The following is a 14346-nucleotide window of genomic DNA, read 5'->3' on the forward strand; positions in this document are numbered from 1 at the left end:
AAAATTGTTTCATACTTATCGTAATTTTCTTTTCCTGATCATTATTCATGGCAGCATTACGGTCCCACCCATATACTAAAAGATGTGATACTAGTTACTAAGACTGCCTGATGGGAAGGGGCAGGATCTATTTATACCAGTCTCAGAGTTCTATTTCCTGTCCTTTCTGCTATGAGGGGAGGAGCTAACCCATGAGTAAATGCTGCCATGAATAATGATCAGGAAAAGAAAATTACGGTAAGTATGAAACAATTTTCCTTATTACTTCCTCTTCTCTGGGTGATCAGGAAGTTTGCTACGCTTTTATCGCTCACAATAAATCATCTTTACTTATCTCCATTCCTCCTTTCTAACTTTCGAATTTTTAAATTTAGAACTTCAGAATGCTAAATCATTTAATGAAACATTGTTTCCAAAGTTCACTGAATCCCTGCATCAATGTTTTAATGCCAGAAATACAGAGCTACCACGAGCATTATATTAGCCCCGTCAAAGCAACTGCATGCACCATCTGTTTATTTTGGAGTCAAAAAAACTTGACTGTACATCCTCATTAAAATCATTTTTGTGTTTTCTACACTATCAAATATGCCATTCTTTGAGCATTCAAAACTGCAAAACATTCAAATTAGACATTCACTGTAGTTTGGAAAATAATATCCTGTATGTCACTGTAGCAATGGTTTGGCAAAACTTATGTGTTGCTATGAAAACAATTGTGACCTGGTCAATGCTGCCTAGCAATACAGTTGTCTGAAAGAAGTCGTAATTGGTAGATGACCTCTTATAGAAAACTACTAAAAAAATACAAGGTTACTAATAAGAATGCAAGCTACAACATTAAGATACCAGGCTTTGGATAGCATAGAAAAGTCTGTTTGGAACCTGACATTGTATCATAATATTATTGTCTACCAGTAATGTATGTTTCCAAGCAAGCTTAATAAAGATTAAGGCATTCCACAAGTAATAGAGAAGAAAAGAAAGAGGTATCATTATGTGAGGGAACAGATAAGTGGAATAAAGGAGGAAGGAAGGGAGTTCTCAATTAAACAAAAGTGTAAATAAACTGCAATACTTGTAAGATTGTGTCAACCTAGTAGAATTGAATAGCATTTGCCAGGCATAACAGACTAAATCCTCACAAAGAAAATATTGTGCCAACGCTAGACACTAAATAGTTACATATTCTGTTAGTAATACCTACACTCCAATGTGGGTTTGCATGGCAGCATTAACAATGCCACAAGAATAGAGAATCTATTAATGATCAGAAATTCTCTCATTCAAGTTGGTAAAGGCTGGCAACTGCCATTAACCACTCAAAATGTGCAGATCAGGGCCAGATTAAGAGCTCAGTGGGCCTGGTGCTGACAATTATGATGGGGCCTAATTACAGAATCTTATCGACCAAAAACACTAAAACATACCTCCCAAGCATCATGTATCTGATGGAGATGGTGTTGGAGGGAAAATCAAAGATTGCAGCTATAAGAATACACATACGCTATTCTAATCTCTCTCATTTATGCTTTCATCTTTCAAGTAAATCTATACCCCCTAACAGCAGTGTCCACTGAAGCAGGAAGTCAATGGGCGGGGTAAAAGGGTGGGCCACTGTCGTGAATCACATAACCAGAACTGCCAAAAGGGGTGATCATGCCCAAAAAGGGGGAATGTCTGTCCAAAGAATTGGACGCCCAGTGCCCTAGTCTCCCAGTGTCTCAGTGTCCTCATTTCTCCCTATGTCCCCATGTCTCAGTGTTTCCCTTGTCACTAGGATACTAGGGGACACAGTGCGACATGTGGACACAGTGAGACATGGGGACACTGAGACACCAGGGGACACAGACACTTGGGGACACTGATTCTAGGCACATCACATGATATAAGATGACTGAAAGTCCTCAGACACGATAAATAGGCATGGAGGAGAGAGTGAAAAGAATAATAATAAGTGTAGACTGTATAAAAATGACTTAGCACTATAATAGGTTACACTTACAAAATTGCAGTGGTATCAAGTCACATCAGATCTCAGAAGATGTTGTCACTGGCTGGATTCCAAAAGACACCTCCACCGGATAAAAAATTATTATGACTGGCCTAAATTCCACTATTTATTATAAACCAGACAAAATAATAAATTAGAAATAAACAATAAAATAAAATAAACTCAACTCTCTGCTACAGCTCAACCCTACGCGTTTCGTCCGTTTATTGCCCGGACTTCCTCAAGGGTTATATAGTCATCCGATCTCCCGTAAATGTGATCTTAAGATTGCCATCCTCTATACGATTGTTTAAGATCAATTGCGTTGTCGGCCATACAAACAAAAGCTTAGCCCAATTGTGAGCCAATGTTGGGAGTAAGTAAGACATGTAGATGAGTTCACAGTAAAAGGGGGTCACTTCTTGCTTCATAGACAATATATATCCTGTTAACCCCTTAAGGACCGGACTGTTTTTGCGATGTTGTACATTTGCGACCAGGCATCTTTTTGACACTTTTGTGGTGTTTGTGTTTAGCTGTAGTTTTCCGCTCTCTCATTTACTGTTCCCATACAAATTATATATTGTTTTTTTCAGGACAAAAGGCTTTCTTTACATACCATTATTTATATAATCTCATGTAATTTAATTTAAAAAAAAGAAAAAATATGATGAAAAATTGAAAAAAATACATGTTTTTTGACTTTTATGTGAAAAATCTTTTACTCATCTACAAAAGCGAATGAAAAAAACTGCTAAATAGATTCAAAATGTTGTCCTGAGTTTAAAAATACCCAGTGTTTACATGCTTTTTGCTATTTTTTTGCATGTTATAGGGCTATAAGTACAAGTAGGATATTGCGGTTTCAAAACATACATTTTTAAAATGTATCAATAGTGACATTGTAACACTATTATCTGTCATAAATCTCTGAATACCACCCCACATGTACATATTTTTTTTAAAGTAGACAACCCAAGGTATTCAATATGGGGTATGTCCAGACTTTTTTAGTAGCCACTTAGTCGCAAACACTGGCCAAAGTTAGCGTTCATATTTGTTTGTGTGTGAAAAAAGTAAAAAACTAAATTGAACGCTAATTTTGGCCAGTGTTTGTGACTAAGTGGCTACTAAAAAAGACTGGACATACACCATTTGCAATACATTGGGTTGTCTTCTTTTGCAAATGGTATGCCATCATGGGGGTAATTCTCATTCCTCGGCTACCATAAGCTCTCAAAGGCAACGTAACCAACCTGGCCATTTTCAATGTAAAAATATTTGACCCATATATTTGACCCTGTAACTTTCAAAAACGCTATAAAACCTGTACATGGGGGGTACTGTTATACTCAGGAGACTTTGCTGAACACAAATATTAGTGTTTCAAAACTGGAAAATGTATCATAACAATTATATCATCAGTAAAAGTGCTGTTTGTGTGTGAAAAATAAAAATAAAGTCACTTTCACTGACAATATCATCGCTGTGATATGATTTACTGTTTCGAATCACTAATATTTGTGTTCAGCGAAGTCTCCCGAGTAAAACAGTACCCCCCATGTACAGGTTTTAGGGTGTCGTAGAACGTTACAGGGTAAAATACAGTGCTAACAAATTAAATTCTCTGGACTTTCGACCTGGGTTGGCAGGCAGGTCCCTTAAATTGCAATCAATAAAATTACTTAATTATGTAAAAATATTATATAAATACACATGTAGAATTTAAATATATATGCATATTTATATATTTGAAGTCTATGTGTATATTTATATAATTATTTATGTAATTTTGTATATGGACATATGTATATTTCATATTCTTTTTATTTATTTATATATACATAGATATATATACAATTTCATTCTAAGTGTATTTTGATATAAATATATATATATTAATAAATACAGTTAGAATAAAATTTCATATAGAAAAAATATATTTTTTTTAATTTTTATTATTATTTTTACATTTTTTATTTAATTTAAATTACTTATTATTTGTATTTTATAATAATATATATATATTACAATATATATAGTTATTATATATATCATATATATATACACGTGTGTAATTTAATTATAAGTGTATTTTTATATTAATATATGTACATATTAATATAAAAATACACTTAGTATGACATTATATATATGATATATAGACGTATATTATATATATATATATATATAATATACGTCTATATATCATATATATATACACACATATATAATTATTATTTTTATTTATTAACTTTAACTTTAATTTTTTTTAGGATTTTACACTAGCAGGGAGACTGCCTGTCAGCACAGACAGTCCCCCTGCAGGCAGACACATGGACACCTATTGTGACCATGTGGTCGCCCTGTTGAGCGATCACATGGCCACAGGGGTCCTAATCCGCCATGGGGAGACTGTCTGGGCTGCAGGCAGTCTCCCCACACCGGGACCAACGCCGATCGCCGCCGGGGGAACGACGGCGATCGGGTAAGTACATTGGACCGTTAGGACGGTTCAGGACCGTCAGCGGTCGGCAAGGCAAAAATGCCGATGACGGTCCTGAACCGTCCTCGGTCATTAAGGGGTTACAGATCACGTTTTCCACATTTGTCATTAAAGTGTTTTGTCAGCTATTCTATTTCCTTCTACATATTCTTGTGTTTTTTTTTTCCCTTCATTATATTCCAGTCTAAATCACACATCGGGAGTTTTGGAACACTTGTCCTGGTGTGAACCCGACAATAATGGACAAACAGAAAAGAAGATTTTCTTTGGAGAGATTACTCAGGACCATGTCATAAAGTTTCGGTTTGCTCAGGTTTCGCTTGTTGCCCTTAATAATATCTAGGCAATATCTCGCCATAAGCTGCTAATGTATTTTAACCATTGCTGCCAAGTGGCACAAAAATATTTGGTTTGGGGGGCGGAGCTTAACTACTGAACCGAGCGGACGCAAATCCTGAGAGCTCCGGCCAAATATGAGAAAATCAACGGCAATCTCAGCCTGACAAGCCATACCAGCCCAAGAGACTAACGGGTAGTGCAGCAAGGTACCGCTAACGAACGACCGATGCCCTTTTTATACCCGCAAACGGGCAAGAAAGTACGCCGCAAAGCCAAGGCCTACCCCACCTACGGCGCCTTGGAATCAGCGCTACAAAACGCGGTGTACTCCATCACCACAACACCCACGGAGAACGGGACAACCGACCCTGCAGCCATGGGACAGAAATCCCAGCCCATAGTTACAGGAGGCTGCAAAGACAACCGCGATATAGGCGCAATGCTGCAGTGACCCGCGTCCCTAAAGATGGCGGCCACGCCTAATTATGACACCAGCTCCATGTGCTTGGAGCAAGCCTCGGGGGAAACCATGGACACACAGACACCCCTGGATGCGCTGACAGACCCTGATGCACTGACACCAGCTACCAAATTGGACATTCAAAATCTCCTGATGGAGTTGAAGCAAATGTCAGCAGCGGACACGGCCATGATAAGAACGCAAAACCAAGCGGTGACTGACCACGTGAAAACCTCAGAAGAAGACATAATAGACCTCCAGCAGGAGGTGAGAGGCCTTAAAGAAGCAGTACTGCAACTACAGTGTTCCCACTCAGCCATGACCAATAAACTGGACGCTGCTGAGGACAGAATTAATGTAAAGATAAGGGGCATCCCCGACGCTATCGGACAGTCTGAACTGCCACACTACCTCAGACACCTCTTCACTACCTTAATGCCACACACTCAGGCAAAAAAAATGGCCTTTGCCTTTGGGATCTTTCGCATCAGCAAACCGAGACAGGCTCCTCTCCTAGCAACTAGAGACTTGATCATTCGGTGCCAAACTCTCACAGACAGGAACAACATCTTCACAGCTGTCAAAGGCAAAACACCGCTGAACTTCGAAGCAGTCAGCCTCACCTTTTATCAGGACTTGACCAGGAGTACCTTCCAGTGGAGAAGAACTCTGGGCCCGGTGACCCGCAGCCTACGAGACGCCAATATACCCCACCGCTGGACACTACCCAAAATCCTATCGGTGGACCGTAACGGCACCAATTTGACACTCTCCTCTATAAAGGAGGCTGACTCCTTCCTTCAAGCATTGGGGCTCCCACCGGGAACTGACCCACCAACCACCTCTCACACATGGGACCCAACAAGAACAGTCCCTTTTGTCCCCCGAAGGAATGTCGCCCCAATGGCTGCCACCTGACTCTAACTCAATCCAAGAGTGCACAGGCACAACTGTTTTACTTTTTTGTTAGTTAATGTAATAGGAGTTTTAAATAGCACACGTTACCGCTACATTTCCAGTCCCACAATGCCCCCCCCCGGGGTAACTCCAACCACAGACTCACATGAACACCCTACATTGGCCGCCACCGCCAAAGGGCTAACGCAGAGGCTGCCGCCATCTGTCTCTCTCCCCCTGCAATCACCCTGCAACTCACTCTCCAAAGGCAAATACAAGGCACATAGGACACAAACACTCAGTCCCTATGCCCAAGCCTGCGTAACAACCGGAGGCTATGTGGCCCACTCTCTAATCCTTGACACTCCCACTAGCACCCAACCACAAATCGCAATCATTAGGGGATAATAGCTAACGTTTCAACACAGGTCCTACCATACAACAAGTTTTCTCATGTTAATATTGAACACCAGCAATAGACCTCTACAGAATGACATCTCTTACAATACTTAACCTAAAATGTGCGTTGTTCTCAAAAGCTGCAAATGTGTTTCTGTCTGTCTAATGTAAGCATGTGATAATGGTTGTGGCTTCACAAGCCTATGTATATCATAAAAGCACAACAAAAAAAAGAATTAAAAAAAAAAAGATTTGGTTTGTTTTTTTAAAGGATACAGACATTCGCTCATAAATATAGTTTTGGCTAATTTTGTTCAGCAATTAGGAATTTGGCAGGCAGGTTTGTTGTTTCCAATGGAGGGCAATTAAGTTCCTGGCTGCTAAAATTGTGAGCATTATGGGTTGTCTCAAGTTAGTCAGTACCTCTCAAGGTAAGAGTAAGAATAGACCTGTGTGTATATCTATGGGTGAATCTAGAAATCTGAAACCCTCCAAAGTTTCATGTACTGCATCCCATAGGGGTTGGAGGTCCCTGCTCTCCCTCACCGCACCTCCAACAGGATCGAGGCACCATGGGGAGGACCGCACAAAATCTGCTGGGTGTCAGATACCACCCAAATATGGGCTGCCATGTGTGAGTAACACCATGTAATGCCCTTAAGGGCATTGATGGAGGATATCCATTCCTTGTCTGTTAAGGTTCTATCACTTTCTGTGGCCCATTGGTTTACATGGGGTTCCTTTTTATTATAGTTCTGTAGCAGGTTGATAGGGTTCTAGATTTGACTGGTGCGTGTCTGCACTTATCATATATCGAAGTTGCATTAGTAAAGATGTTGCAGTTGCATCAGTATGTGTTGGTATGATGCGCCTAATTTGTAGATAGGGGAAAACAAAGGATTTTGGCAATTTATGTTTCCTATGCAAGTTTGAGAAAGGTATGCTGCTATTGTGGTGGAATAGGTGTTCAATTGCTTTAATACCAGATTTATTCCATGCATGCAATGTCAGCCAAGGGAAAACTGCTCATAATGCAGTTAGTGAGGGTGTAAGGATGAAATTTAGGTTGGCTCCATGTGCTTGCTGAAAGAGGTCCCATGTGAAATGTTAATTTCATGGCTCGTAAAAGTTGCAGGGATTTAGGGTGCATTGATTTAGGCTTTTACACTTCCACTGTGGAACCCTTAGCAAGTATGTCATTCTCCATGTCCACCCATTGAAACACTTGGCGTTGCATATGGAGCATTACAGCAGCTTCCAGTTGGGCAGCTCTGTAATAGGCATAAACGTTAGGGAGGTCAGCCCCTTCGTCCACTGTGTGTCTCTGTAGGAGATGATCGGAAAGTTTGGGTTTATGAGATTTCACAAATAAATGTAGGTAGGTGATGTGCTTAGACCTTCAATCAAACGTTTACCTTTGTTGGAGAGTTTGCACTAGTAGTGGTTGTAAGCCGAGTGGCAGTGCATGTGTCTTAGTCCGATTTAGTTTTTAATACAAAATAGTTCCGTACGTCTTTAAAAGAGACATCAGTGCAGGCAATGAAGAGTTTTTGTTGCTTAGTAGATGAGTATTTTTTGTTTCCATGAGAATACATTTTTGCAGGTAACCACTGGTAATTATGCAGTCAGTCCGAGGTCTTGGTGAATGGGGGGGCTATGTCTTTGGAGAAAACATGGCGAACAAAGATTAAAGATACTTGTGGGAAGTAAGGTTTGCTAGTTTCAGTAGCCAGTCCACAAGTGCAAGTAGATGAAGTACTTGGAAGATGTTAGCCTTGAATACATCAGCGGATGCTTCAATCTGTCTAATATTTAGTGAAAAAAGGCTTAGTGGAAAAGCAGACTACATTTATTTTGTTTTTAATGGGTTCCATCCAGAAGATGATGGGAATGGATTTTGTCTTGTGTTGCATGGAGCTCAAACTAATGGTGTCTGCTCATGTCTCAGCCTAGATCCAAGTCACACACCAAGCAAAATACTTTTTAAAATGTATTGCAAAACTTAACATATTTGCCACATTATTATTACATTGTCCAGTCTGTGAAGTCAAAGTGTAATTAGAATAAAAATTGTATATATCTACTCTCTCAAGGTTAAAGGAATTGTGTTTTCTGGGTTGTGGGGTATTGTATTTATAATATTTAAATAGTGAAATGTTTGAGGCTACTGCTTGTTTCCTTTTGTGAAAAAAAACCCAACATAAATAAATAACGGTATATAATCTTAGGTTTTTTTTATTTATCCATGAACAGCAATCTATACATGATTTTTTTCTAATTCTGCTAGCTATTCCTGCCAGTATTTGAAGAGATTCCCAGTGTGAACTGTAAGTGGTGGAGTGGTGTAACGCCATTTGGTTTATCATTATGCAAAAGTTTGGAAACATGCACTTTTGATATCATTGTGATTAGCTTATTCCATTTTATACAATGTTATTGTAAATTTTATGTCATTTCATTAATACATATATTTTACCTTATTTCATACATTGTGCAGTGGATCCATATTTTGTTACTATATTTAATTTTATTTATTTGCTTTTTTTATATTCTTTGCTGCTTTTTCATACTCTTTGCCCTCTTTTATATTTTGCTTTTGTATGATTTTCTCCTCAATTTTCCAGAGCACATTTAGAACAATATATTCGTTAAGAAGAAATATTTACTCACCGCTAAGCCTGATTTAAAGAGAAAGTAGTGAACGGTCTGTGTTACATCTGCTGCATGAACCAGATTGTGATATGGATTTTTATGTTTGGTGTACCCAACTTCCAGTGCCTCCACAAATGATACAAGTGCAGAGATAGGTATCTAAAACAGAAAATAGTGTAATTATACTGATCACACTTACAAGCTTTTCCATAGGGAAAAATCCAAACATAATTATACACATCGACTCAATGAGAATAAAAAATGAAAAAATAATAAAAGAACAAGACAATATAAATGAAGTATAGCACATTTAAAAAAAACTATTGGAAATATTAACATATCTTGTTGATCATAAAGTGTTTTGTTTTACTATCTCACTTTGTTTATGTTGAATGTGATCTGTCACACTAAATAGATATTAAATAGTACAATTAAAAAAACGGACAGGCAGACAAGAAAATCTTTGTGATGAAGCTTTAATTACAGATACAACAATTTCTTTCTTTTATCCAATTAATTGTACAGTCAAATTTCTGATGTCATCATTTGTGGGTGTAAACAATTTGTAACAAAATGACAGAAAAAAAAATAATGAAAAAAAAAATAATAATAATAATATACATTAAAAATATGCAATAATAAGGAAGGCCGTGGCTGGAAGCGGAGAAAGATGGCCACTTGAGTCTTTAGCTCTGCACCCCGAGCTAGGCAATACTAACTAATTGTGAGATTCCTGCGGTAACTGAGGAGTCATTCCCGAGTTGTCACAATTCAAAACCCGTCGGCACCACGACAAGCCCGATTAATTGAACTTTTTTCACCCAGAAAAAGGTAGCGGCCCTGGCAAGGCAATCCACGACCACGGACCCACAAGATGGCGCGAGTTCTCTGGAGGAAGTAGTCCGAGGTCGGAGGCAGACTCACCACAAGATGGTGAACCGCTCAACACAGCTCTTCTAAAACAAGCCCTGGACGAACAATCTCAATGGCTGATCTTAATCTGGCAATCCAGTATCGCAGAATTGAAACGCGACCTGCAAGACATTGGGTCCCGCACGACACACGTGGAGGCCAAGATGGAGGACCTGGTTGATGCGCACAATGCGTCGACGGAGCAGATAAAATCCCTCACTGCCCAACTACAACAATGCAAGGCAAAGCTCATAGACCTTGAAGATAGATCAAGGAGAAGTAACATCAGACGGAGGGGTATACCGAAAACTGTTCTCCCGGCAGACCTCCCTAGCTATGTACACGGCTTTTTTAAGCTCCTGATCCCCGAGATCTCCACGCACATGTTGTTACTAGATCACTTGCACAGGGTTCTGAAACCCCATCAGATTGCTGCATCCTTACCCAGAGACGTGCTGCTGGAGGCACATTACTTCCATGTGAAAGATCTACTAATGAAAAGGAGCAGAACCGTGAAGGACCTTCCTGCTGAATACTCCTGCATCAAGATGTTCTCTGATCTTTCTGCGGCCACCTTGCGACAACGAAAGACCTTCCAGAGGGTGACAGAGACCTTCCGTGCACCCTGTACTGTTGGGACTTCCCTATCCGCCTGATAGTCTCCAGAACTAGGACCACTACAGTCATTCATATGGTAGAAGATGGACTGAGTCTACTACACCAGTGGAACTTGCCCATTGTGGGTGACGCACAGGCCCCGAAGCCACCGTGGATGGTGGACAAGGACTGGCACACCACTAATTGGCGACTTACCGCTTCGGCGGTACACCACCACTGCCATTCAGCTAATGACTCCCAGTTACTAATTTAAGGCTAAACCATACTGGTTCTGCACAGATTTGTGGACCAATTACTAACATGTCTTGCAGTATGCAAACGGTTTAAAACCACCACACTGCATTTGTACCAGTCCAAAATGTTTGCTGGTTCACCTAACCGACTCATCTGTTTGATTAATCTGTACGGTAGCTGTACTCGTAGTACCAGGTCATATTTTACCTAACTGATAGACTCGCTTGATTCATACCTGTCCATATTGTTTGCTAGTAGTACTCGTGGTGCCATGTCAGGTATCACCTAACCGACATACCCGTTTAATTCCAGCCTGTCGTAGTACCATGTCACATTTTACCTAACCGACATACCTGTTTGCTTAATAAGAATACCTGTCCACACTGTTTGCTAGTTGTACATGTAGTACCAGGTTATATTCACCCTTACCGATATACCCATTTGAAGAACTGGCTTAACGCACAAGGTGAGCTCTACCTTATGTAATCCGCACTCTGCTCAGGTACCCCATGATAATAAAGTTACGTGGGGAGCCTCACATGGCACACTTGCGACCACTGCTATTGTTCTCCTTCAGGTCCAACTATCACACTACCCTACCGGGCGCAACACATCTCAGGTTCCAGATGTGTCGGATGGAGAGAGTATCCTTTCTAACAGTTTACTGGTTGTACACGTAGTACCCTGTTATAGGCCCATCACCCCGACACATACGTTACATGTGCGTATATACTGCATGATGAGTGCCAGGATTCTTTTATTATATAGCCAGGGCTCGTGCCCCATGTTGGTAGAGTTAGGTTGGGAGCCTCATATGACATGTGAACTAATACCGCCACTGTGCTCCTTTAGGGACTGACTGTTAAGACACCCCACAGACTGCAGCAGGGTTCAGATATGTAAGACGGAGAGTGTATCACTTCATATTGTTTCATAGTTGTACACGTAGTACCCTTTTCTAAACCCGCCTCCCCACCATGCCAGTTCCATGTGGATATATCTAGCTTAGCACAAGATATGTTCCACATATGGTACAGTCAGGACTTGTACCCTGTATGAATAGAGTTCTGTAGGGAGCCCCAAATGACCTATGTTCTACTACTGCCACCGTTCTCCTTTACAGACAAACTGTTAAGATACCCTATAGAGTGCAAAGGGCCTCAGGTATGTAAAATGGAGAGTGTACATCTCATATTGCTTAATGGTTGTACGCGTAATACCCTGTTATAATTAAACCTACCCAAAACATCAGTTACGTGGGCTCACACACCGTGTACTGTGAGATCTGACTCACGTATTGCACAGTCAGAGCTTGTACCCTTGTGTACAGAGTCACACAAACGGCCTCATGTCGCCTATGCTTTCCCACCACAACTGAATTCATGTGGGGACACATTCGTGAGCGTCCCACGGGACACGACAGACTTACCATACACTGTACGGCAGTAACGCCCCCCAGCACCGGTTTATATTTGTACATGTAGTACTGGGAAACCCTGGTGTTGCGCCAGACCACACTACCAACTCGCACCCCTCCTCCAAGTTGCGGTCCCCTAGGGACATCTCACTACGTTCAAACATTGATGCTCTATACCTCTATTATGAATCAGATCCTATGCCAACGACTTTGTTTTGTTTATTGTTGTTGTAAAGTTGTGTACGTAGCACCAACCACCTTTAGCCTGCTCAGGCCACCGCTTACCTATCGTCTCCGATCCCATGCCCCCCACAGCATTGTACCACAGCGCCTTGCACCGAGTTTGGCTTTTATGTACATACTTTTGTTAACTATGTTTGCTCCTTCCTTTCACCATTGCTTACCCACCCCAGTTAAATTCCCATTTCCCCCATTAGATGTCCAGCAGCCCCTACTAGGGGAGTTACATCCAAAGGGATCCACGCGCCCCCTCTCTAAACTCGCTGGAGTAAGGTGCTTATGATTCCACTTCTAACGACAGCAGACCTAACCACAGCACACACTGAAAGTCTACTCACATAACGTTCGAGGGCTCAACATGCCCCACAATAGACATATGCTGCTTCAGGAAGCCCGCAGATTAAAAGTAGACATATTATGCCTTCAAGAAACTAATTTTCCCAAAGCAAAAGTCCCCCAATTTGGAATGAAATACTTTCCTACTCAGTTCCACTCAGCACATGTATCCAAATCCAGGGAGGTTCTATTTACATACACAGTTTGGTTGCCTTTGAACTGCTACACACAATTTTGGACAACCAGGGCAGATACCTGATTGTCGTCTGTTTGATAAATAATATACAGTACACACTCGTAAACTTGTATGCGCCTAATGAGAACCAGAGGAATTTTTTAGTCAGTGTACTCACAAAGGTGGCAGCTGCACAGAGAGGCACCACGATAAATCACGTCCTAGACCCAACCCTAGACACTTTAATGCCTTCCACTCGGGGACGACAGGAATCCCTCAAACCAACCTGCAAAGCCCTAACACAACTTCTGTCGAAATGTAATCTGTATGACTGTTGGCGCACACTCCACCCCTTAGACAGGGGCTACTCATACTACTCCAAACCTCACAAGACGTACTGAAGAATAGATATGCTACTCGTACCGGGCCCTTCTCTTAATCTGCTCCAAACATGCCACATGGGCATCATTGTCTGGTGGGACCACGCGCCAGTGATAGCAACGTTTAGAGACTATTTTACCTTTAGGGGCTGTAACTCGTGGAGACTGAATGGCTCCATCTTATAAGACTAAAAATTTAGCTCAGAAATAGAATCCGAACTCACACACTATTTTTCCACCAATGAGACACCGGAGACGTCACCCACATTGTTATGGAGAGCCCATAAGGCTGCTGTGCGTGGGTTGTTTATACGACGGCCCACCTTCCTAAAAAAGACCTCCCAGACCAAATCATTGAACCTGTTGAGGAAATTGACAGACGCATCTGCCTACCATTTACTCAACCCAAATCCAGTAGACGCTGCACTTATCACCCAAGCCCAATCTGAACTCAATGACATAAACATAGCCAACACAACCCGTACACTTAAAAATTGAAAGCTAGGGAGTACTGTATGGGTAACAAAGCCAGTTAATTTCTGGCTAACCAACTCAGAGAAGCACAGGCCCAAACCAAAATATCACATCTCCTCACACAAGACGTGAAGAAGGTGATCAAACCCCAAGAGATCAGTGACCTTTTTGTTGAATTTTATGGCAAACTCTACAACTTAAAAAAATGACCCTATGGTACACCAACCCACTGAATAGGAAATAGCCAACTTCCTGAAGAGAGGCAACCTGCCCATGCTCTCAGCCTCACAGCAAGAGTTCCTGGCAGGACCCAT

At 41.0% G+C, this 14346-nt stretch overlaps 1 protein-coding gene across 1 annotated transcript in view; it reads right to left on the minus strand.

Annotated features, from left to right (window-relative positions):
- Positions 1–14346, minus strand: part of PDE1C (phosphodiesterase 1C) — an 888281-nt gene that overhangs the window by 130435 nt on the left and 743500 nt on the right. Inside the window, exon 8 of the mRNA XM_063452062.1 lies at positions 9265–9405. Within this exon, the coding sequence (XP_063308132.1) occupies positions 9265–9405 (141 nt within the window). The remainder of the gene's footprint in view (positions 1–9264; positions 9406–14346) is intronic.

Source organism: Pelobates fuscus, chromosome 4 (genome assembly GCF_036172605.1).
Source record: "Pelobates fuscus isolate aPelFus1 chromosome 4, aPelFus1.pri, whole genome shotgun sequence".
NCBI lineage: Eukaryota > Metazoa > Chordata > Amphibia > Anura > Pelobatidae > Pelobates > Pelobates fuscus.